General features: G+C 40.0%; 1 protein-coding gene across 3 annotated transcripts in view; it reads right to left on the bottom strand.

Moving 5' to 3' along the window:
* Nucleotides 1–22,559, bottom strand: part of MRS2 (magnesium transporter MRS2) — a 30,456-nt gene extending 7,897 nt beyond the window's left edge. The window contains exons 1-10 of one of the 3 annotated variants that reach the window (XR_012373863.1): nucleotides 22,269–22,559; nucleotides 20,466–20,539; nucleotides 17,894–17,930; nucleotides 16,609–16,721; nucleotides 8,079–8,252; nucleotides 6,312–6,442; nucleotides 5,743–5,859; nucleotides 4,722–4,874; nucleotides 4,374–4,491; nucleotides 849–981 (exon numbers count right to left, since the gene is read on the bottom strand). Coding sequence is in view for 2 of the 3 variants with exons in the window: in XM_025891005.2 (XP_025746790.1) it covers nucleotides 4,374–4,491; nucleotides 4,722–4,874; nucleotides 5,743–5,859; nucleotides 6,312–6,442; nucleotides 8,079–8,252; nucleotides 16,609–16,721; nucleotides 17,894–17,930; nucleotides 20,466–20,539; nucleotides 22,269–22,458 (1,107 nt within the window). In the remaining variant the exon portion in view is untranslated. The remainder of the gene's footprint in view (nucleotides 1–848; nucleotides 982–4,373; nucleotides 4,492–4,721; nucleotides 4,875–5,742; nucleotides 5,860–6,311; nucleotides 6,443–8,078; nucleotides 8,253–16,608; nucleotides 16,722–17,893; nucleotides 17,931–20,465; nucleotides 20,540–22,268) is intronic. The other 2 variants (XM_025891005.2, XM_073877647.1) reach the window with 2 other exon arrangements.
* Between the last annotated feature and the right edge of the window lie 3,923 nt (nucleotides 22,560–26,482).

Here is a 26,482-nt window from a genome sequence, read left to right as displayed (position 1 = left end):
CACACACACACACACACACACACACACACACACACACACACACACACCAGAATATTATTCAACCATAAAAAAGAATGAAATCGTGCCATCTGCAAAGACATGGATGTCACTGGAGTATAACGCTAAGCAAAGTAAGTCAGCCAGGGAAAGACAAATACCAGATGATTTAAGAAACAAAACAAATGAGCAAAGGGAAAAAGACAAACCAAGAAACAGACTCTTAACTACAGAGAGCACGCTGATGGTGACCAGAGGGGAGGCAGGTGGGAGGAATGGGGAACTAGGTGATGGGGATGAAGGAGGGCACTTGTGAGGAGCACCGGGTCATGTACAGAAGTGCTGAATCACTACACTGTACACCTGAAACTCATATTACACTGTAAACTGGAATTAAAAACCTAATAAAAAAGAAAGAAAATTACCATTTGGTAACCATGACAGTAATATTTGATTCAGTCATGAATTAATTCTGGATCAACTGATGCATGTGAAAACTAGAGGGTGAAAATCTGATGAATAACAGGACTTTTACATAGTTTCAAAGTATCTCCCTACAAGAAACTTCGCTCCACAGAGAAACAGAGTAACTTCACAGGAGAGAAAGTTGGCAGACACCACCCTAACCAAATGGTCAAAGTTCCTATCACCAGTGATGGACAAATATCATGTGCCTCCTGATCGGACTCTCAACATGAGAACACTGACACACTGCACAGGCAGAATCTATTAATGAAGAGAGGGTACAAGGGTCAAATTACAAATCTGTATGCTTTGTGAATGTCATGGCCATGAAAGACAAAGACTGAAACACTGGTCTAGAAGAAAAGAGACAGGACAATGATGCACACCACGTGATTCAGGATCTTCTCTGAGGTAAAGAGCAGCACCAAGACAAACGCCAAAATCCGCAGAGGGTCCTCAGACTGTAAACCAGCACTGTTTCAATGTCCGCTTCCTGATTTGCACATCTGCACTGTGGTTCTGGAGGAGAACAGTCATGTTTTTAGGAAGCATATACTGAAATACTTAGAGGTAAAGGGGCATCACATCTGTTGCTTACTCTCAAGTGGTTTTAGGAAAAAAAGGCTGTACATAAAGATAGAATGAGACAGGGAATGTGATATAATGTCGGTGATACAAGAATCTGGGTGACAGCTCCATGGCAATTCCTTGACTCTTCTTAGAAGTGTCTGAAATTATCTTAAAATAAAAAGTAAAAAAAGTTTTTCCTATCTTAGATTGACCATTGTCAATACTAACCCTGTCTACACAGAAGCAGAGACCTTGCACTGATCCAAATCTTGTTCTGTGGGAGCCAATCACCCTGTACTGAGCAAGTAGCTGAACACGAACCACTCACCTCTCATTATAACTGGGTTGCCCTACACCTGGGACTGCATATTCTGGAACTATCAGAGAGGAACATTTAAAAATCCTTTTTTTTTTTTTTTAAATAGGCATTAAGTGAGAGAAAATATTTAAGTATAAAATGAAAAAAAAGTATAAAAGTTAGTTTGTAGACTGTATGTACAGAAACACAATTCTTAACAAAAATGATCTGAAAGAATGACAGGGACTTTTAAAGAGTTCTGTAGCCACACGCTGGGGAATCTGCAAAGGTCTTTAGAAGTTATCTTCTGAGAATTTCAAGGGTTGGGCTATGTCGCACAAGGTTTTTTGGTTACTTCTGAACTTTTTAATAACTTACATTTGGGCTTAAAAGCCTCCCAAGAAATGCCTAACACACTTAAAATAAATCCAAACCCTCACTAGGCTCTACAAATTCAACACCATCTCCCACTTGTCTGCCCTTTGACCTTGTCAGGAGGAACCTGACAAGCGCAGCCCATTACTGCTCCAAAAATTACGTGTGTGGTCCCCTCTGCTGAGAACACTGTCCCTCCAGACCTTCCCACTTTCTAGTATCATCTGAGAAAGACATTCTTAACCACCCTATCTCTAAGATGCTCCGTATCTCACCTCCGGGGGAGCATTCTCTATCCTTTCCCCTGGCTTTTTCTTTATGGCACTTACCACCTAACGTACTGTGTATCTATTTGCTCTCTCTACGATCGTGTAACCTCCGCAAGGGCAGCCTTGCTGTTTCCCCAGGGCTGAAAGCAGTGCGCAGTCTATAGTAGGCACCAAAACATGTGTTTATAAGATGAATGAACGAAAGTGCTACATCTATTTTTCTTTCACATATTGTAAAGAGCATGAAAATGACCAACACTGACTGTGCCTCAGTGAAGATTCTCCTCGGAAGCAGCACATAAGCTGGGACGTGAGCGGTAAGCAGAAGCTGGCCAGGCAGGGGAGGTGGGAGCCGAGGAGAGCTGGGGCCAGGAGGAAGCAGGCCTGTGAGGAAATATTGATCCAAGGCCCGCGGTGAGGGTGAGGCGGCCAGCTTCAGCCTGGAGGTGTGGGCGCACACACCAGGAGCCTGCAGGCCACGGAGTCTGGATGTTTATTTTAAGGGCTCAAAAACCAGTGAACAGTTTTACAGAAGAGTGACCACCAGGTTTGCTTCTTTTACAGACCACTTTTCAGAAGCAAAGGGGGGGTCCTGAAGAGAGAGGACATGGGCTGACCTAGGATGGCAGCCAAAGAGACTGAGAACTGACCTTTTAGATGAATGAGGACACAATGGACAGATGAATGGATAAAGAAGATGTGGTGTGTGTGTGTGTGTGTGTAATGGAATACTACTCAGTCATCAAAAAATGAATTCTTGCCATTTTCAATGCTATGGACAAAGCTAGAGAATATTATGCAAGAGAAGTCAATCAGAGAAAGACATATGATTTCACTCCTATGTGGAATTTAAGAAACAAAAGAGAGAAGCATAGGTAGAAGAGAAGGAAAAATAAAGTAAGATAAAAACAGAGGGAGGAGACAATCATAGGAAACAAGCTGAGGGTCGCTGGAGGGGAGGGGGGTGAGGGGTTGGGGTAACTGGGTGATGGACATTAAGGAAGGCACTGATGTAATGAACGCTGGGTATTATATAAGACTGATGAATCTGACCTCTACCTCAAACTAATACACTATGGGTTAATTGAAGTAAAATAAAGAAAAAAAAAAGATTAATGAGGGCACAGAGCCAGAGTGTGCTGAATGCATATTCAGATTTTCCAGAAATCCTACAGTAAGATATTTTCTGAAAACACCAGGCCACGAAGATATGAAAAACTCTGGCAGCTTAGTGTTATATTAACGTGAAAAGGCAGCAAAGTGGACAGTGCAAGTCTTGGGCTCAGATCACAACTATGCTTTTATAGCACAGATCACAACTGTGATTTTATAGCAAATCACTTCAATTTCCTGAGCCTGTTTTCTCATCTATAAGGTAGGGATAACACATTCATCTTCTGTGATCTTGCCAAATAAAGCAAGTAAACTACCAATGCCTGGCACTTGAGAATTAGAAAAGGAGTCCTTCGTTAGCATGGCCTCATTGTGCGATCCTGCTCACCGCCACCTGGGGGCATGATCCTACAGGATCACTGTCTCATTGTGCTATCCTGCTTATTGCCACCTCGGGGCATGATCCTGCGGGATCACCGTCTCATCGTGCGATCCTGCTTACCACCACCTCGGGGCATGATCCTGCGGGATCACCATCTCATTGTGCGATCCTGCTCACCGCCACCTCGGGGCATGATCCTGCGAGATCACCATCCCATTGTGCGATCCTGCTCACTGCCACCTCGGGGCATGATCCTACAGGATCACCATCTCATCGTGCGATCCTGTGTCACCACAGCCTCACAGTGTGATCCTGCGGGATCACTGCTTCACAGTGTAATACTGTTTTGTCAAACCTTTTCCATGTGTGGTTCCATTTGTTGAGAAACATGAGGTAACCACGGCTACAGTTATATTTATGTTACAACAGGATCTAAAAATACTGCCTGAATTTTGAATGAATCAGAGTATACATTTTAATTCATTAGGGGTATATACATGTTAAGACTTTTCTTTTTAAAACTTTTTTTTTTTAAAGATTTTATTTATTTATTCATGAGAGAGAGAGAGAGAGAGGCAGAGGGAGAAGCAGGCTCCCAAGGAGCAGGGAGCTCGATGCGGGACTCGATCCCAGGACCCTGGGATCATGACCTGAGCCGAAGGCAGACGCTTAACCATCTGAGCCACCCAGGCGCCCAATACTTTTTTTTTAAATCTGTTTTTTTTTTTTAAGATTTTATTTTTAAGCAATTTTTACTCTGCATGTGGGGCTCGAACCCACAACCCCAAGATCAAGAGTTGCATGCTCCACCTACTGAGCCAGCCAGGTACCCCTTAAAATCCATTTTAAAAAATGATCTTCAAAACAAAAAATAATCCCTAGATTATTGAAATAACAGACTCACCTCTTCAAGGGAAGATTCCAAATTCATTCCAAAAGCAACTCCCATTAGTCCAAAGAGAGAAAGAGAGAAGGTTCCCATGGTCAACTGTAGGTTCAACCTCATCATCACATTACGGTGGCTGGAGAGGGGAAGGGCTTATATCAGAAGGGCCCCCTAACTATACACAGCAAATTCACGAAACCATCTATTAAAGACCACAGAAATTAAATCTACTCCTTTAAAAAAGGACATCTTTCTGTGTAGCATTTATAGATGATAATGATGGTATAACTCCTCCCAAAATGACAGTTCCTTAAAAGCTTTATCACTTCAGAATTCCTTTAATTGTTCTGTAGGATGCTTTCTTACCTGTCCAGATTGATGAATATGATACTTTGTGAATCATCAATCAGTACCCTGAGTTCCCGGGCTGCGTTGGAAAGATCCTCAGCTAATCGGTAGTAGTTTTCCAAGAGGAGCTCCATCTCTTCTGCGTGGTCGATTCCAGCACTGCTCTTTTCACTTCAATTAAGAGTTAAGATAATTAGCATACTTTGTGCCTCTTTAACTCATGCCTCCCACCCCCTACCAAGGAGAGTAAGTAGGACTGAAGTACTCTGTGAAAGATACTTCTATAATATATTAGACACAGACTGGCCTAATAAGCAAAGCAAACAAGAGTTACAAGTGTGTTCAAGTTTCCAATACTGTATCTACCTGCTATATAACAGCCTTTATAATCTTAATTTTTTCTTATTAGAATATAGATAACTAATGTCCCAAGATGCTTAAAAAAATCTGTATAGATTGTGGAAACTATACACATTACAGAGGTGTCTCCATTTATTTCTAATACTTGTCTATAAAGAAAATGAAATATTCTGAGTACTTAAAAAGTAAACATTTAACTTGAGTGTGCATAAGAAGAGTAAATAATTTCTAATTCTGTAAGAGATAAAAGGTTTCTAAGATAAGCATTTTTATATTAGACGAAAGCTACAGAATATATGCCAGTGTCTTACTTTTCCTTCATCTCCCTTTCTCCGCCCCCGTGTGAGTATCTTTCCCTCTCTTCCACTGTACTCCCCAGGCTAAGTCATTCGGATAGATGTGTGTGCCACTTTGGGGGTCAGTCCCTTGAAGACAAAGGTAATGGTTTATATTCATCACAGCCCAGCACAGTGACATGTACACAGTAAACACTCAATATATCCTCATTAAACTGAATCAGATGCAATATATACGGGAAAATAGTCAAACAACTGGGGATAAAAAGTGCCTATATTTTCTATTCTGGAGAAAACGTTATGTTCTCTAAGAAGAACCACCCTGCAGAACACGGAAGACTGATCCTAACAAAGTAAATAACAAAGCAGGATTATACACTTACAAGACTTGCGGGTCACTCCACTTTGTCAGACACAGCTCTTCCAGTAACTCTTCTTCATCCAAGATCTCCAAAATGGATTCTTTGAAAATTTTAATATCTGTTTCTAACTCTGACAGACTAGAACAGTAATTGTATAGAAATGATCAATAACATTAACTTATAAACACATTTCCCTATTTAAAAAAGTATCTTTTTAAAGTATCTTATCAAGCCGACCCACTTATATATTCATGGTAAACACCAACTTATAAAAAAAATTTTTTTTTTTTTGATATTTACCATGCACATTAAGAATCAATTCCTATCCAAAAATAAAGACCCTAATACAGCCTTTCATGCAAAACAGCTTTTCAATAAACATTAGTCTATGTGCCCTTTTTAGCTAAGCTTCCCACCTAGGCTACCTTCCTACTTTGAAGGCACAGAGAGAAAACCATTACCATTAGCAAAACTAATTGGTATTTTTTTTTTATCTGAATTAATGTTACACATTTTCTATCAGGACTACTAAGAGAGAAGCTTAAGATATTTTTGTCTACCTCCCAAATTGGTAAATCACCCATATTTACCTTTTGCCATTTTGCAGTAAGATGTGCAGTTTGCTTCTGTCTACAGAAGAATGCTTGGGATCCACCAAAGCTTCCAATGTCTCAAGGATCAGTGGCTGCAAAATGCTAAGTTTCCCCTGAAGAGTGCTGATCTAGATAACAACATGACCTTTCATAAGAATCAAAACAATCTTTTTAGAATACTCAGGGTCACTGAATCCTCTGATTAAACACAGAAATCTGTAATAGCTACAAAGGCTGGTAATGTTTCAGACCATGGTCAGGGCTGGAATGATTCAAAAACTAGATCTACCAGGTTAAAAGATAACCATGCATAATGCTACCAGGTTTGCATTTGGTGGACTGGGAATTAACTCTCATAAGAGTCTTCCCCCACAAACATTTATTATGAAAAGAATGCAAGATTGATTAAAATAAAGCCTGCCATTCCATGGTTAAAACACATACTTTACACTTGGTAAACAATATCCATGTTCTTTGTAAACAGAATACAGTTCAAAAGTCCTGTGAAAAAAATTCTTCCAAAAACCAAAACATAACTTGGGACTTTAAGAAATCAATCAGTGTCAAGTCAAAAGTACACTCATTATTGAGGCGTCAAGCAGGAAAGCACTGATAGAGCTACATCCATTGTTAAAATACTGAAATACTTCTGTACCAGCTGGTAAACAGTGTAGGAGAGTTAAGCAGTGACTGTGAGACGACGAATGGCACAAATGCCAGCATGTACTACTTCTCTCAGCATGAGCTCGTGAGAGCTTATTCAGCCCACGTAGTCTGCCACTGACTGCACCTTCCCTCCTTTCCCTCCCCGGCATGCTCCCTGTTCAGGAACTGTACCCCAACTAGTCACCACCTCCTTGGCTGGTGCTCGCTGGTGCTCCTCCCTCATGAACCTGAGCGAGTGGGGGATGTAGCCATTTCCTACTCCCTCGGTGCAGGGCAGGGCAGACAAAAGGGAGGGTCCTGGGTTCATCCAATCCTCACCCACTGCACATCCTCTTTACCTGCTTCCTTCCCTCACTCTGGTTAGCATGCCCTAGAACCAACTGTTGCGTGCAGCCAGTTCCTGAACAGTACTATCCTGACTACTGGGGGGAAGAAAAGATAATGAACAATTTGTGGGGCCAGGAGGGCAGTGACCACCGTTGTTCAGGGCCTGACAGGGTCCCTAGACACCCAGTAACTATCCACATAATGGGGGAATCATTAGAAGAATTAGACCTGGTTCCTATGTCAAAGTATATCTCAAACAGTGGCATCATCTAGCGGTCTCCAAGGATTGTACACACAAATCAGAGTGATATATAAAGTATTAGAATGATTTGAGCTGTAACGTTTATCATGTGTATGCAGTTTTACAACACACGATTTAGTTACAGAATAAAATAGAATACATTTAAAACTTTTTTGATATGTTCTCTTATATCCTATTTAGGGTGTTAAGTATTTTGAATTATCACCCCTAAAATACAGTTATCAAAATTATACAAAGGACAGCCAACTTCAAATGTGCTTAACTGAATGAATGTCATAATATGACTCTCAGACTCTATAAACTGTACCTAGAGACCTCGGATCTATTTGATTGGATCATACAGCTTAAGAAGTAAGTACTTTCGCCACACAGGATCCTCACAGATGTTTTTGTCTGGAGGTAGGGTGTGGTCAGGGAAGGTGCCATTGAAACAATACCAGCTTGTCTTCCGACTCAACAGCATTTTAAAACAAGAACAAATTCAAGAAGTGAAATAAAAACAGGCTTACCCAATACTGTAGGAGTGCTTCTATAGCCCTAAACTCAAAAGGTAAAGGGTAGGTGACAAGCTGTCCTTCTCCAGCCAACTGTGAAGGGAGTTCCCGGAACAGCCATCGCTCTAAATTTAAATTACGATAATCTAGTATCAGAAGACACTCTGGAGTTATCACAGCTTTCAAATACTGCAAAAAAAAACAACAAAAAAAACAATTATCCATATGTACACACAAGCACACACACATACATACATGAAAGGTGCAGAGCTACAGGAAAAGAACATTCATAAAATAGGGTTTAATACTGTTTTAATTCTGGATTAAGCCTAAACCAAATCACTACTAAAAAAAAAAAAAAAAAAAGACATACTTTTTAAAGAAAGGAAGCCTAAAAATATATGTACTTCTAACTCAATCTCAGCACAACTGGAATTAAGCTATATATCAAGACTTCCAGGATAATCAGGAGAACAACAGGGAACAAAGAAACCAAGATAAGGTATTCTTAAGTCATGTATTTGGTAGACTTTTAGAAAAGATTTAGTTTAATCATGATTACTTTGGCTGAAGTGGGAAAGTTGCCTTTTTAAACTGTCACCAAACACATTAAGCTAATTTGAAATTATAAAGATAAAACAGAGCCTTAGTACTCTAATTTAGAGCACCAAGAAATTAGAAATTTACTCTAAAGACTGGCATCCGTTAAGTTAGAAGAGTAGCCTGTGGCCACTGTATTAGTGATATAAAAATTAGAGATTTTTCATTTTCCCCAACATATTATGACAATTTTTATACATAAAAGTTGAAAGATTACAGAGTGAACACCTATATACATATCATTTAGACTGTACAAATAACATTCTGCTAAATTTGCATCACACACTTCTCTCTTCATCAAAGAGATAATTCTTTTAAAAAATGATCAGGGGAAAGAAAAAATTATTTTAATTCCAGTATACTTAACAGTATTATCTTAGTTTCAGGTGTACAATACAGTGATTCAGCAATTCTATACATTAATCAGTGCTCATTCGTGGTAAGTGTGCTCTTTATTCACCAACACCTATTTCTCCCATCCCCCACCCACCTCCCCTCTGGTAACCATCTGTTTGTTCTCTATAGTGAAGAGTCTGTTTCTGCCTGTGCTCTCTTCTAGGATTTTTATGGTTTCAGGTCTCACATTTAGGTCCTTAATCCATTTTAAGTTTATTTTTGTGTATGGTGTAAGAAAGTGGTCCAGTTTCATTCTTTTGGATGAGGCTGTCCAGTTTTCCCAGCACCATTTATTGAAGACAGACTGCCTCTTTCCCACTGCATGTTCTTGCCTCCTTTGTTGAAGATTAATTATCTCTGGGTTTTCTATTCTATTCCTGATCTATTTTTGTACTATTACCATACTGTTTCGATTTCTACAGCTTTGTAATATATCTTGAAATCTGGGATTGTGATGCTTCCAGCTTTTTCTTTTTTAAGACTGCTTTGGCTAACTGGGGTCTTTTGTGGTTCCATACAAATTTTAGGATATCTGTTCTAGTTCTGTGAAAACTGCTCTTGGTGGGAGGAAAAGATGGTGGTGACGCAGGACACTAGGCTTGCCTCCTCCCACCAGTACAACTAGGTAACTATTAAACCATCCTAAATACCCCAGAAATCAGTCTGATGATTGGCAGATCAAACTCCACAACCAGAAGTAGAAAGGAGGCCACAAAGATAGGAAGGATGGAGCTGCAACTTGTGGCCACTGTGGTGGGGAGGGAGCCATGGCTGGGGGGAAGCATAAGAGATAAACTAGCACACGGGACAGTGCACAGGAAAAACAAAGCCCCACAGCAACCGGCGTGAAAAGCAGGAGAGCCTGAATTTCATGAGTTCTTGTAACCAGTGGGGCTAAAAGCCTGGAGTTTTAAATGTCAGCATGCATGGAGCAGAGAGGACACTGGGGCAGCTCTTGGAGAAGAGGCAGGGCAAACAGACCTTGGACATACAGCATGGAAACAGCAATCTGAAGAGCACCTGGGGCACACAGTGGGGAAATGTTAGTTGCTCATCTTGGAATGTGTCCCAGAGAGGCAGCATTCATGGAGAGACCACTCTAGGAACAAAGGTACAGGTAGGCGCCATTTCCCTCCCCTGCCGCTCAGCATAAACACAGAGGCACCTGCAGAAACCAGCCTAGCAGCGACCCTCACTACCTAACTTGCTTACACCAAGTCTCACCACCCCTCACTCTGGCGGAACAGGTCGTCTCAGTCACAGCGCAGCAGGCCCCTCCCTGAGAAGACCAGCCCAATCCCCTGCTCATACATCTCCTGACCCAGGAGTTTTGTGAGGCCTTGGTTTCCATGGCGGTAGCAACAGCTCTCATTTCACAAGCAGACCAGAACACACCTAGTTAAAATGTGCCACATTCAGGCCAGGGACCAAACATGGTCCACAACAGGCAAAGAGAGCCTCTGCAGATCACTGGCCTGAAGGATAAAGTAGCCAGAACACAACAGCAGAGCTCTCCCAGCACACACTGGAGATACTCGTAGAAGGGCCAGGCCCTGGGAAACAGGGGACACTACACTGCAGGGACTACAGGACCTCTTTTTCGTAAGGCCATTATCTTTAAGAAGAGGAGACATAGCTGACTTTCCTAACACATAGAAAGAGGCCCAGAGACTAAGACAAAATGAGAAGACAGAGGAATTTATCCCAAATGAAAGAACAGGACAATGCCACAGCCAGAGATCTAAGCAAAGCATATATAGGTAACATGCCTGATGGAAATTTAAAACAATGATGATCATAAGGATACTAGCTGAACTTGAGAAAAGAGTGGAGAACATCAATGACATCCTTAATGAGATGAGGAATAATAAAGAGATAAAGGGGTCAATAAATGAAATGAGAAACATTTCGTTTGATGGAATGAAGAAAAGGCTGGAAGGAGCAGAGGAATGAATTAACGACCTAGAAGACAGACTAATGTAATCAAGCTGAACAAAAGGGAGGAAAAAGAATTATGCAGCAGAACAGACTTATGGAACTCAGTGACTCTATCAACTGTAGTATCATTCATATTGTAGGAGTCCCAGAAAAGAGAGAAAACTGGATAGAGAATTTACTTGAAGAAGTAATAGCTGAAAACTTCCATAATCTGGGGAATGAAACAGATATCCAGATTCAGGAGGCAAGGAACTCCCAACAAAATCAACAAAAGCATGTCCACACCAAGACATATTGTAATTAAAATGGCAAAATATAGTGATAAAGAAAAAAATACAAAAAGCAGCAAGACAAAGATGATAGTTATATACAAAGGAAACCCCATAAAGCTATCAGCAGATTTTTCAGCAGAAACTTTCCAAGACAAAGGGGTGGCATGATGTATTCAAAGTTCTAGATGGGAAAAACCTGAAGCCAAAAATACTTTATCCAGCAAGGCTATCACTCAGAATAGGAGAGTGAGAGTTTGCCAGAGAAACAAAAACTAAAGGAGTTCATGACAACTAAACCAGCCCTGCAAGAAATATTAAAGGGGAATCTTTGAGTGCAAAGGAAAGACTAAAAATGACAGTATGAAGTTTAGAAACACAAAAGCAGTAAAAATATATCTATAAAAAAATCAGTCAATGAACTCACAAAATGAAAGGATGTAAAATATGATAACCATATACCTAAATCATGATGGGGGGCGGAGAATGGTTCCAAACTTAAATGACTATCAACTTCATAAAGACTGCAATATGTAGATGTTATATTCAAATGCAATGATGACCACAAGTCAAAACCAATTATAGATATGTAAAAAAATAAAGGACTCCAAGTCTACCACTAAAGAAACCCAGCAAACCACGAAAGAAAGACAAGAAAGGATCAGAGAAAATCTTGAGAAACAACCACAAAACAAGTAATAAAGTGGCATAAATACATTTCTACCAATAATTACTTTGAATGTAAGTTGACTAAACATTCCAATCAAAAGACATAGGGTATCAGAATGGATTAAAAAACAAACAAGACTGATCTATCTGCTGCTTACAAGAGACTCATTTTAGACCTAGACACAGATTGAAAGTGAGGGGATGGAAAAGTATCTTCATGCAAATGGAAGTAAAAAGCCAGAGTAGCATACTTTTATTGGACAAAACAGACTTTGAAACAAAGACTGTAATGTGAAACAAAGAAGAACACTATATAGTAATAAAAGGGACAATCCAACAAGAAGACATAACAATTGTAAATATTTATGCACCCAACATGGGAGCACCCAAATACACAAAACAGTTAATAACAAATATAAAGGAGGTAATACTAATACAATAATAGTAGGGGGCTTTAACACCCTATTCACATCAATGGACAGATCATCTAAACAGAAAATCAACAAGGAAACAATGGCTTTGAATAACACACTGAGCCAGATGGATCTAACAGATACATAGAGAACATTCCCTCCTAAAACAGAATACACATTCTTTTTGAGTGTATGTGGAACATTCTCCAGAATAGATCATGTATTAGGCTACAAAACAAGCCTCAATAAATTCAAAAAGACTGAAGTCATACCATGCATCTTTACTGACCACAATGCTATGAAACTAGAAATCAATTGTAAGAAAAAACCTGGAAAGAACATAAATATATGGCGATTAAATAATATGCTACTAAACAATGAATGGGCCAACCAGGAAATAAAAGAAGAAATAAAAAGGCACATGGACACAAAGGAAAATGAAAATACAATGGTTCAAAACCTTTGGGATACAACAAAAGCGGTTCTAAAAGGGAAGTATATAGATACAGGCCTTCCTCAAGACACAAGAAAAATCTCAAACAACCTAATCTTATACCTAAGAAAGCTAGAAAAATAACAAAGCCTAAAGCCAGGAGAAAAAAGGAAATAAAAATTAGAACAGAAACAAATGATATAGAAACTAAAAACACAACAGAATAAATGAAACCAGGAACTGTTTTCTTGGGGGGAGGGAATAAAAATAGATAAACCCTAGCCAGACTTAACAAGAAAAAAAAAGAACCGAAAATAAAATCACAAATTAGAGAGGAGAAATAATAACCAACACCGCAAAAATACAAACAGTTGTAAAAGAGTATTATGAAAAACTATGCCAACAAACTGGACCACCTAGAAGAAATGCTTAAGTTCCTAGAAACTAGTACCAAAATTGAAACAGATTGATGTAGAAAATTTGAACAGACTAATTACCAGCAATGAAATTGAATCAGTAACCAAAAAACTTCCAACAAAAGTCCAGAATCAGATGGCTTCACAGGTGAATTCTACCAAAAATTTAAAGAAAAATTATCCATTCCTCTCAAACTATTTAAAAAAAAAAGGAGAAAAAACTTCCAAATTCATTCTATGAGGGTACTGTTACCCTGACACCAAAACCAGATAAAGTTACCACACACACACACACAAAAAAAGAACCACAGGCCAGTATCTCTGATGAACACAGATGCAAAAATCCTCAACAAAATACTAGCAAATCAAATCCAACAATACATTAAAAATACATTAAAATAATCATTCACCATGATCAAGTGGGATTTATTCCTGGGATGTAAAGGTGGTTCAATATTCACAAATCAATCAATGTGATACATCACATTCATAAGAGAAAGGATAAAAACCACATGATCATTTCAATAGATGCAGAAAAAGCATTCGACAACGTACAACGTCCATTCATGGTGAAAACCTTCCAAAAGTCAGATTAGAGAGAACATACCTCAACATAAAAAGGCCAAATATGAAAAACCCACAGCAAACATCATACTCAAAAAACTAAGCTTTTTCCCTAAGATCAGGAACAAGATAAGGATGTCCAGTCCCACCACTTTTACTCAACACAGTACTGGAAGTGCTAGCCACAGCAATGAGGCAACAAGCATCCAAATTGGTAAGGAAGAAGTACAATTTTCACTGTTTGCAGATGACATGATAGTATATATAGAAAAACCTTAAAGACCACCAAAAACCCACTAGAGCTTATACACGAATTCAATAGTCGCAGAATACAAAACCAAGGCACAGAAATCTCTTGTATTTCTATATGCCAGTAATAAAGCAGCAGCAAGAGAAATTAAGAAAACAACCCCATTCACAACTGCACCAAAAACCATAAGATACCTAGGAAAAAACTAACTAAAGAAGTAAAAAATCTGTACTCAGAAAACTACAAACACTTATGAAAGAAATTGAAGAAGACACAAAGAAATGGAAAGACATTCCATGCTCATGGGTTGGAAGAACAAATATTGTTAAAATGTCTATACTACCCAAAACAATCTACAGATATAATGCAATCCCTATCAAAATACCAACTGCATTTTTCACAGGCCTAGAACAATCTTAAAATTTGTATGGAATCACAAAGACCCCAAATAGCCAAAGCAATGTGGAAAAAGAAAAAGCCGGAGGCATCACAATTCCAGACTTCAAGCTCTATTACAAAGCTGCAGTCATCAAGACAGTATGGTACTGGCACAAAAACAGACACAATGATCAAGAGAAAGGAATAGAAAACCCAGAAATGGACCCACAACTATCTGGTCAACTAATCCTGACAAAGCGGGAAAGAACGTCCAATGGAAAAAAGACAGTCTCTTCAACAAATGGTTTGGGATAATTGGGCAGCCTCATCCAAAAGAATGAAACTGGACCACTTTCTTACACCATACACAGAAATTAAAAATGGATTAAAGACCTAAATGTGAGACCTGAAACCATAAAAATCCTAGAAAAGAACACAGGTAGTAACTTTTTTGACACTGGCTGTTAACATTTTTCTAGACATATCTCCTGAGGTGAGGAAACAAAAGCAAAAGTGAACTATTGGGACTACATCAAAATAAAAAGCTTCTGCACAGCAAAGAAACAGTCAACAAAACTAAAAGGCAACCTATGGAATGGAAGAAGATATCTGCAAATGACATATCTGAGAAAGGGATAGTGTCCAAAACATATAAAGAACTGATCCAAAAAACAAATAATCCAATTAACAATGGGCAGAAGACATGAACAGACATTTCTCCGAAGAACACATCCAGATGGCCAACAACAGACACATGAAAAGATGCTCATTATCACTTATTATCAGGGAAATGCTAAATCAAAACTATAATGAGAAACACCTGACACCTTAAAGAATGGCTAAAATCCATAACACAAGAAACAAGTGTTGGTGAGGATGTGGAGAAAAAGGAACCCTCATGCACCGTTGATAGGAATGCAAACTGGCGCAGCCACTGTGTAAAACAGTATGGAGGTTCCTCAACAGGGTAAAAATAGAACTACCCTAAGATCCAGCAATTGTTGTACTGGTTATCTACCCAAAGAATACAAAAATACAGATTCAAAGGGATACATGTACTCCTATGTTTACAGCAGCATTATTTACATAGCCAAGATATGGAAGTGGCCCAAGTATCCACTGGTTGATGAATGGATAAAGAAGATGTGGTATATGTGTATCATGGAATATTATTCAGGCATAAAAAAGAATGAAATCTTGCCATTTGCAAAGATATGGATAGAGCTAGAGAGTATAATTCTAAGCAAAATGAGTCAGAGGGACAAATACCAGACGATTTCACTCATAAATGGAATTTAAGAAAGTAAAGGAGCAAAGGAAGGAAAAAAAAAAAGACAAACCAAGAAGCAGAATCTTACCTATAGAGAATAAACTAATGGTTACTGGAGGGGAGGTAGGTAGGGAATGGGGGAAAAAGGTCATGAGGATTAAGGAGTGCACTTGCTATGAGGAGCACTGGTGATTAAAATAAAAACTTGGGGGTGCCTGGGTGGCTCTGCGGGTTAAGTGCCGTCTGCCTTCAGCTCAGGTCATGATCCTGGAGTCCGGGGACTGAGCCCCACATCGGGTTCCCTGCTCAGTGGGGAGTCTGTTTCTTTCTCTGCCTTTCACCCCGCTCATGCTCTCTCTCTCAAATGGATAAATAAAATTAAAAAATAAAATAAAAACTTAAAAAAATTAATAAAAATGCTGTTGGTATTTTGATAGGGATTGCATTAAATCTGTGGATTGCTTTGGGTGGTATAGACATTTTAACAATATTTGTCCTCCCAATCCATAAGCACAGAATATCTTTCCATTTAAGTTAAAATTATAAACTTTAGGGGATATTCCTGGTCTATTTGGAGAACCAGAATGTTCTTGGTAGCTGAAGTTATACTATAATGACACGTAACTGTATACAACTGAACATGTCTATTATAAATCAAGATTCTTTCTCTTATCATTTCAGAAACTAGAGACCAAATTCAAGCAGTGAGAACAGAGACTACAGTCATAACTTTTCCTACATAAAATAGAGCAGAGTTATGCCTTTCATGTATAGCATCCATGAAAGTCTGAGTTCCACTCACAATGACACATTACACTATACAGTATCCTATGTTTTACACAGCCATTTCATTACAAAATTGCTTTTAACGTAGATATTGATCAAGATGGCTAGGAAGGAACTTTTGTAAGATTCCAGTGAGAAATGCAGATGACATAAAACCCTTTACCTCCATTCTCATGATAATCCTATTGTTTCTGGTTGTGATGCTCATCACATGCTGAAACCTCAAATCTCTGGCTTGAAGACCTAATTCTTGATATAAGTCAGTTTTCTTCTTTTCTATAAAAGAAATATTTTCGACAAAGAGTGTGTGCCAAAGCAATTAATGGAAGCCTTTAGTATCAGGGCATCCTTTCCTCCAACAGCGACATCATTTTCTACTACCAGAAACAAGCCAAAATAAGTCTTTTTAATAGCCACTTTTATCTCAAAAACATACGCTAAATTTGGTCAAACTCTAATAATTCTTTTCTTATCTTATAAGAAAAGACACTTCATAAAATTTCTTTGTATTTAGATGTCCCTTGGGACCAGTATAAAATCCACAGCCACACACAATTAAGACAGTATCAATTTCTAGCTCTAGAAATGGATCATTTTTATTTTTAAATACAGATTATACAGAACGACATTTCTGATGTTGTCTATCTTCAGTATTTTAAATCTGTGAACAGAGAATTCAATTTTCTTGGTTCTTGGACTAATACGAGAAAATAGTTTTCTCACTAGATTCTCCCACCCGAAAACTAACCTTATTACTTAAGAGAAAGAATAACGGATGAAGAAACTCAAGAAATGGTTAAAGTGGCATCCAATCACACCTGTGACAGAGCGCTAATTAGAACAGTCATTTGAAGGAGATAATGGGCAAAAAATACCCCAAATTTCCCACCAGGATCTCGGCAAAAGCAGGAACAGGATCATGGGGCTGGAAGCACATGGGAGATCTGAATGAAGCCTGTATCTGAGGTCAGACAGTAAAGTGATGCTTAGTAATTGTCCATAAGAGTGATCATCAGCAGAGTGCCATCTAGTGCCCTGTCCCTCCTGTCTTGCCCATTGCCACCGCAGTGTCGGTAGTATTATATAAGTCTGCCTTAAATGTGGAACAGGAAATGTATATGTGGACTAGGGCATGGAAAGGGAGACTAAAGAAAAGAAACAAAATGTGCTCCAGCTGCATAGCAGCCTCTGCTCTCAAAAAATTCCTTTAACATCCTGTTAGAAAGTGGCTCCTGACAAAAAAACAGAAACCAATTCTGGGAGAACATGCACAATCCAGGTGTTGCCAGTTCCAATTAGGACTGATGGACAAATGCTGAAGATAGATCTCTTTCAATACACCCATACACACAGACTATCCTACTCAAAACACTGCAATTTCTTGATTTTCATCAGATTCACTCATTCAGATTTAAAAAGTGATTTATAAGAAAATGAAAGATACTCACCAAAAGAAGTAACATTTCCCTCTTTGTCAAATTTTGTCTGAAGACAGATAATAAAAACACGATATTATTTTCTCCCAAACTAGCTCTTTACAGTATTACACCGTATGGTATTATGACAGCTCCCAAATACAGCAGTGCACAGATAAGCCATAACTGCTTCTTTAGGTTAAATTCAGTTATGAGTTAAAGGTTAAAAGAATCCCTTTCTCCTCTGCTAGGACAAATGTGACCTTTGATTAACTTTCTGTCTTGGCTCCCCTGGAAATCTGGTAAGAGTATCAGTTGTGTTACTAAGCTTTAGCTTTACTAAACATTGCTTATGGGAAAAATGCTCAATGCCTGGTAGATTGCTTGGGGCCAGGAAGACTATGAACGAATTATGGATACCTGGTGGGAAGCCATCCCCCTGCTTTTCCTTCAGTGGGGTGGCTCTTATAACTGGCCGTGTTCCTTGCAGGAATCCTGCATAGGCTTTGGAGATGGTTACAAGAGATACCAACACTAAAAGGTATGGGGCTTCTAAGCTAAGGTGGAACTTGCACCCACCTTTAAGAACATCAACTCCTTGCACCTGCTGTCACACAGGGTCCAGAGAAGCCGCTGGATGGCTACAAGGACTTCTCTGGAAGAGGAAACACCTGATGCTGCCCTTTTGCGTTTCCTATCCTTTATCCTTCTGAACTGAGTGAGACCACATGTGGCTTATCTTGTGAATCTAAGTATCTACTGGAGGCTATGTCGTCTCTTTGGTGAGTGTTGTAGAATCAACAAAGATTTACAGAAAAGGCCTCTTCTGATAATTTGAAAAGAGGACATGATGCAGAAAATATACTTATTTCCTATAAAGCAGAGGAAACATTTTTCTGAAATACTTGTCCACAAGTACTGAATACTTGTCAAGTTTGAATATGCGCTGGAATGTACTAATTACTATTAAATACGCATGTTCAGAAAAACTCTAAGGTATAGCTGAAGGTACAAGTGCTGGGTTATTACCATGGAAATGTATACATGCTCTGTTAATAGCAACAGAATAAAATCTCAGTGTATATTTTAGCTTGCTTTTCACAAGCAAAGATCAATATGAGTACCATAAGCCATCAGTGTTAAAGGGCAAATTTACGTCAAAAGAAACTATTTTTTGTAATATAGACTAGCTTTCCTCAAATTTATTTCACAGATAGTATCTGCTGCAGAAAATTTGAAATAAAGTAAATCACATAAGACAAATTTTAGAGAAAACCACGCCAATATTTTATTGAATGTTCTCCCAGACTTTTCCTACTCAATATATTCATGTTACACTTTTCTGCAGTCTCTCCTCCATTTTCAACTTAATACAGGAGTATTTCTGCATCTCAAAATTTACCTTTACCGTTTTCCTTTAATGAGATATTTTCTGATAAAAAATCATACAAACTGATTTTTTTAAATGTTTATCTTGTAAAGTAACATCATCTACAGCGAGCTGATTAGCAAGCTCTCATTTCAAATAGTATCAACTAATTTTCTTAGGTGTTCTTGCGACACAATGATTTCACCTGCAAAGAACCTTCTTTCAATATTTAATAACTGAATTTATTCCTGGCCAAATGTTCTAGAACATTGAATAACAGTGTTAACTTTCATATGTAATTCTGGGGGTTATTTTGTTGCAAAGTTTATAAAGAAAAGTTCTTATGTTAATAAGCCTAAATAATGATGATGATAAGGGCTAATATATATTGAATGCTTACATGTGTGAGGGTTTTATATACAGTTGTTAATTCAAAACTCACAACAGTTCTATAAGGTAGGTACTATAATCCCCAGTTTAGAGATGAGAAAACAAAAGCATAAAGATGTTATCATACCCTGTCAGAGTCCACCAAGTTAATACTAAGAGGCAGAGCTCAGATCTGAATTTAGGAATGCTAGTTCAGAACAAGCACATTACTTTTTTTAACTCAACTTTTTCTAAAAAAAAAATTAAAGCCCTACAAAAAAGTTGCAAGAATATCTTACAACCAATTCCCATGTGACTTTCACCTAGCGTCATCTTTTGCTAACATTTTGCCCGATGGCCTAATTTTTCTCCTTCGAGATATGTGGGTGTGATACACATTATTGCTTATTATTTTCTCCTGAATCTTTTCAGAGAAAGTTGCAGAGATCATGAACCTTCAAAGCATGCACTCTTAAATATTACACTTTGCTGCCTTCAAAATGCTTCTGCATATATTACGTTGCATAGCACAGGATCAAGCACCTATGGCTAACAGCCTTCAAGGACTTCTACATGGATTCACAGGGAAATCTTGAGAAGGAAGTGCTGAACTGTGATTCGAACAACCAGTTCAGGATTAAAAGAAGACTTCCACAGTCAACAGCAAAGTTCCAAGGGTGCTGTTAAGTAAATCTAGCTGGCACTCAGGTCACTAGCTAAAAAACACAAAGACGAGAGAACTTAAAAGTATAATGATTCACTATAAAACAAAAAATAAGTATTACCTTAGCCGACCAGTCTAACCCAGTTAACTTAATAAGTATGGGAAATACTGTGTAAGTTATTAAACATACCATACATACTCACCACAGTAAACACTGGCGCTACACTGGCTAAAGTGGCTTGAGAGACATCAGAAGTTCTAAACCGGTGCGTTTCACCTGAAGAATAAATTAGAGAATTCTCTGTGATCATTCAATAGGTATTAACATACGGCTACAATATAACTCTATTATGTGGTCTTCTATTTTACTATTTTTGGAAACTTTTTCCTAGGGGAGAAAAAAAGAAACTTTTACTTACTAATGTTAACATCTGTAGGGGATTATGTTAGATTTGGCAGGGAATGTTTTTTTAAAAGTAATGGCTTAGGTGAAGTACTAGAATAATTTATGGATTCCAACCGCCTTTATTCTAATTATTACTGGTACCTCAAAGTCAAATGAACAAATATGTAACAGTGTTGAGATTAAAATGTTCATTTTTTTTTGCATAATTTAAAAAGGCTCTTCATGAAAATTATACTGGTAGATATATTTTAGAAAACATAGATCCTAAATACCACCAGTTTCAGCATTCCAGTATCAGGATTATTTGATATATAAATTATGAAACCTAGATTTTACTTCCATACTAACTTTTCCATACTTTACTAGTGAATACTTATGAAATAAGCCATTGAACTGGAATGCAGGCCCCAGTGACCTGGAATGAAGAAAAATCTTTATTTGAAAAAAAGTCTATTTAAAATGTATTAGATTGAGTCAAAATGAGTTCTGAAGTGTAACCACGTAAATTTAATGACTGACAAAGGACACCATTCAAAATACTAAACATAAAAGGAATGGGCAGAAAATGTAAAGATACTACCAATTATTTTCTGCTTCCAAAGTAATCATGCTGACTCCACAGAACGTGCAGAAATATTCTCATTTCTGATCTTATTCCTTCCCGTTACATAGTGTCTCATGTAATTTGTTAGCATCTGAGGTTTGTTTCCCTTTTATAAAAGGGTCAGAGGAATAAAGGTAAAAGGGCTATAAATCAGCATTTTGCTAATCAGCCACAAGTTAGATAAAACGTTTCCATTGAGATTCTGAATCTGTGTTTTGTCCTAAAACAGCAGATGGGCTGAAACTGGGTTCCCAAGCATTATTAAAGGAGGGAATATGGGGTGTACCCCAATTCAGACTCTAGTGAGTGTGGGGGTGGTGGTGGTGAGTTACTTTAGAAGGCTTCCGAGTATAAAACTGAGAAAACAAGAACAGCGCAATTCTTTTGAGAGCCATACATTTTCATGTCGCTTGTTTCTGGGCAAAATTAGCACCTACATTCTCACATTTGTGAAAATGTTAACATATCATCATGCTTTATCATTTGGTGAAAAAATAACTCCGATTCCTCCTCCTCCCCACTACCGACCCCCTGCGGCTTGTTACATCGTACTTGACAAACCAATCTTTCTCAGGAGCAACTCTTACTATGAAATCTCTAAGTTTTCAGCCTCATCTACAGGTGCGTCCCCATTCCTTACTTGAACAACTGGAAAAATGTGTCCATGTCCAAAGGGAAGACGACTGGGAAGAGAAATACTTAGATAAGGGTGAAACTCTCATTAAAACAAGCAAACAAAAAAAACCCTTCCCACAAGAGCACGCCAGCGGGGACACGTGCAGCGAGGGGCGTGGGGACCCCAGAGGCTCACGGCACACAGGCTGGTCCGCCCTGCGGGCCGCCGGGACTCCCGGACGCGCGCCCCAAGGGCGGACCCGGGGCCGAGGCCTGCGCGGAGCAGCCACGGCCACGCCTGGTCGGGTCGGGCGGCCGGGTCTGGGCCCTGGGGACACCGCAAGACCGGCGTCCTGGGCTGCGGGGCGGGGAGCGCAGTACCTGCCACGCGGGGCCGGCGGGGCTCGCACAGCGGCGCGGCCCGGCTCTGCCCGAGGAGTTGGGCCGCGCGGCCGCAGGCGGCAACGGAACGCGCCCCAGGGGTCAGGCCCTGGCCCAGAGTACACAGCGTGCGCCGGGGCAGCCCCACAGCGCTGGGCAGGAGCCGGCTCAAGCTCCGCAGGTATTCCATGGCGTGGGGGCGAGCGGGAGGGGGCGGCAACACCCCACACCTTCATGCCGCTCGGTGGCTGGCCAGCCGGCACCAACGCGACCCCGCGCGGGGGCTTAAGGTGCGCCCGCTGCGTACTGAGCATGCGCGGGGCGCGCCGCGCCTGCGCCTCCTCTCCGGCGCATGCTCGGAAGATGCCTTTGGGGCGCGCTCCTTGCGTCCCGTGGCCAATCGGAGTTCGCGTCTCGTACCTGGAACGTGCGCGCAGACGGGCTTGGGCTGGTGGGCGGGGCGCGTCAAATGCGCGGCGCGAGTTGTCGAACCCGGATCCTTGCGCCCTTCGAGAGGTCAGCCCGGAGCGTAAAGGGTTATTTTTCTAAGTAACTAGGAATGTGAAGAAATACCCGGCTTGTGTAGAATGCTCTGCAGTTTCTGGAGCACTTTCATACATATGATAAAACGCGTATATTTGGAAGTGAGGAAGTTATGCCCATTCCTAACTCAATTTATATTTAAATTTATTGTAGCAGAAATAATTGTCCTATGGAATGATGTACTACGGCGTGTGAAGATTGAGGAACGTAAACCCACAAGATTTACACTCAGTATTTAATCAACTGTAAGATAGTGTCAATTTCAAGGATTCATTATGTACCACCAAGAAAGAAAAAATTATGCTTTCTAATTATATCATTTCAAGACTTATCCCAATTTCAGTCTTTAAAATACGAAAAAAAGTGGGTTTTAGAAGTGATTAAATACATTATATATGCATATTTTAAGGTAGTTAATAGACTTGTCTCTTCTACAGTAGTAATAGACGTGAGTTTCACAGATTCCCATTCAATCACTGTGTATAAACACAGCTGAGGAAACACAACAGCTTTTTTTCTTTCTTTTTTTCTGTAGGGTATTGAGAATGAAGCTGAATTAGGAAGCCAGCACAGAAGAGAGGATGTTTAACTTTAGCATTGAGGGCAAAGGAAAACATCAAGCATTAAAATCCGGAAAGAACGTACCTGGTAGATTTTTCATTTTATTAACAGCTTCAGTGATGAAGCTTCCAAAAACACGCCTTCAGAGACCTTTCTTTGAGACAACACGATAATTCTTTTTTTAAAAAAAATTGACCCCAGCTCAATGAGACAGCTCTGTTTGAGATATCCTTGCAAAGTCTTAGAAAAGCTCTGGGACATGGCCAGACACATCACCTTGCAATTCATGTCAAGGATTTGGAATTTAATCTGGGAAGAGTGGGAGCCATGGGGGGACTTCAATGAACAGAGAGGTAATGATCTGCTGTATGTTTAAATGGGTCATTCTGGCTGCGTGGGGAAGACATTACAGAGAGATAAGTGTAGAGACAGAGAGAGAGAGATGATGGTGTGTGCCAAGGTGGGTGATGGAGACGGGGAGACAGGGCGAGCTTGCTGCTATGTATTGAAGACTGATTTGACAAGATTTGCAAGAGGGATGTAAGTAAAGAGGCATAGAAGTTGACTCCAAAATATTTTGCCTAAACAACTGGGCAATCATGGTGCCATCTACTGAGAGGGAATTTTAGAATGGAAGAAGTTTAGTTGGAGATCATGTTATGGGATGGCATTTGTTTCTGGACATGTTGAATTTGAAAGCTCTACTAAAGAGATATCAAGCAGGGATAACAAGTAAGCAGTCTGGAGTTTGGGGGAGACGTTGGTGCAAGACATATATATTGGGGGCTATATAGAGGTATTTAAAGCCATAGGGCAGGGTAAGATCTCTTAGGAAGTGAGACAACCAAGAGTAAAGTTCTTATGATTGAACTCTAGATCTTTTAGCATTTAATGGTTAAGGACAAGAGATGGATCCAACGGAAGAATATGAAAAGGGGTGGCCAGGAAAGAGGAATAAAATCAGAGGGTGGAATCCTTGAAGCGAAGTGAAGAAAGTATCAGGAACGAGGAAGTGCTCAATTATGTCAAATGCTACTGACACGTAAGATGAGAAATGAGAATCACCTATGTTGGAAGTGACACTTTGTGGAGTTTCCTGGTGATCATGATAGGAGCAATTTCCTTAGAGTGGTAGGGAATGGGATCTGGATTGTCATCTTCCATGGCCCAAGCTATGACAGGATCCCAGAAGATTTCTGTACCTGTATAACAATTTAGCCTTCAGGTTCTTTAATCTCTTTGCTTAGCTCTGGAGCTCCAAAGCACGTCAGTTACCTTAACCCAGCCTCACACACTGGACTGTGTTCTTACCCAGAAGTATTTTGTGTCTGAAATCTTATACCAATAATACACTCTCTGACCCTAACCTCCTGGAGGCTTTATACCCACAACAATTATAGTCCCCCATCAGACCCTTGCCAACTTTTCTCCCTTCTCTACCTAGCCCAGATTATGTACTTACCATCTGAAACCACTATGACTAGTACTCAGAACACATGGCATTCATGGGGTGTAATCATAGAAGCCACTTTATTTTTGTCCCTCCAAACCTGCTGAGTGGGGCTAGTCCTTCTCTGGCCTCTTAAAAAACTTAGGTGGGTTCCATGACTTTCCTGGTCTCTCAGTCCTATGTTAGCTCCAGCACCAATTCAGTAATTGAAAATGTGCACTCCATACATTATTTTCAATTTAATAATTTGCAGTGTCAGACCCTGTATACTAATCACCGCTGCAATACTAATTCAAAGAAAAGACTTGATTCCTCTCTTCTTTTTTTTTTAAGATTTTATTTATTTATTCGAGAGAGAGAGAGAATGAGAGATAACACGAGAGGGAAGAGGGTCAGAGGGAGAAGCAGACTCCCCGCTGAGCAGGGAGCCCGATGTGGGACTCGATCCCAGGACTCCAGGATCATGACCTGAGCCGAAGGCAGTCGCTTAACCAACTGAGCCACCCAGGCGCCCTGATTCCTCTCTTCTTGTTGAGCCTGGAGGCAAAGAAGAATTTTTGGTGTGGATGGGGATCCAAGACAACTCCCCCAATCCCTTCCCACTCCCTTTCTTACTCTGTGGCTGCCATTTCTGACTTTGCTGGGGCCAGTGAAGCCAAGTAAGAATGAATGGAACATTTTTACCAAGAGATGGCATCGTGTTCTCTATAGGCAGGGCAGGTTTTAGAGCTGACCTCTTTGTGGGCTGGTCCAGGGTTCTCTGGAAGACCTCCCCCTCCCCCCAGGCCTATCTGGTTGCCATTTTTTTGATATGAACAGTGACCCTCCTGATCATTTACAGATTCTGCCTCTTGCCTCAAATGACCGGGTTTCTCTCTTCCCCACATGCTGCTCTTTTGGGCAGGATCCTTTAAAAAACAACCCAGACTGATATTTCCCGTCATGTCTGCATCATTAGAGGGAACACAGTTACTTCCCTGGCATAGAGCTGCTATCTATCCCCTGCTTAGGTATGAGCCTATGACATTTTTAAGCCCTTGGAGGGATCTTAAAAAGTTCCTCTCACTAGACTTGAGGTGAGTGGCAAGCACTCCACTTACCCTTTTTCTGGAAGCTTTTCTAAATCTTCCACACAGGGAGGTCAGGGACAGCCTTTCTCAGGAAATGACACTTTAGTTGAGACTGGGATGCATAAGCATTAGCAACATGCCAGTGAGGGACTAAGAAAAATGCCCAACAAAGTAAAAAAAATGGGTGGGAAGACCAGTGTTATTTGGCCATTGGAAGAACTGACAGAGATGGCCTTGTCTGGAACATGGTGTTCGAGTGGGTCTAGGGGAGGCCAGAGTGGCAGGCCGGAACTGGGCTTTAGACAAGTTAAAGAGGGCGCCTGGGTGGCTCAGTTGGTTAAGCGACTGTCTTCGGCTCAGGTCATGATCCTGGAGTCCCGGGATCGAGTCCCGCACCGGGCTCCCTGCTCAGCAGGGAGCCTGCTTCTCCCTCTAACCCTCTCCCCTCTCATGTACTCTCTCTCTCTCATTCTCGCTCTCTCAAATAAATAAATACATCTTTAAAAAAATAGATAAGTTAAAGATTTCATTTTTTTCAATTTCATTCAATTTCATTTCATTCAATTTCTCAAAGATTTCATTCTTTGAGA

Source organism: Callorhinus ursinus, unplaced genomic scaffold (assembly GCF_003265705.2).
Source record: "Callorhinus ursinus isolate GAN/ISIS: 27379988/994484 unplaced genomic scaffold, GSC_fseal_2.0 scaffold26, whole genome shotgun sequence".
NCBI lineage: Eukaryota > Metazoa > Chordata > Mammalia > Carnivora > Otariidae > Callorhinus > Callorhinus ursinus.
Note: the sequence above shows the minus strand (reverse complement) of the source record. Positions and strands in the feature narration are given on the sequence as shown.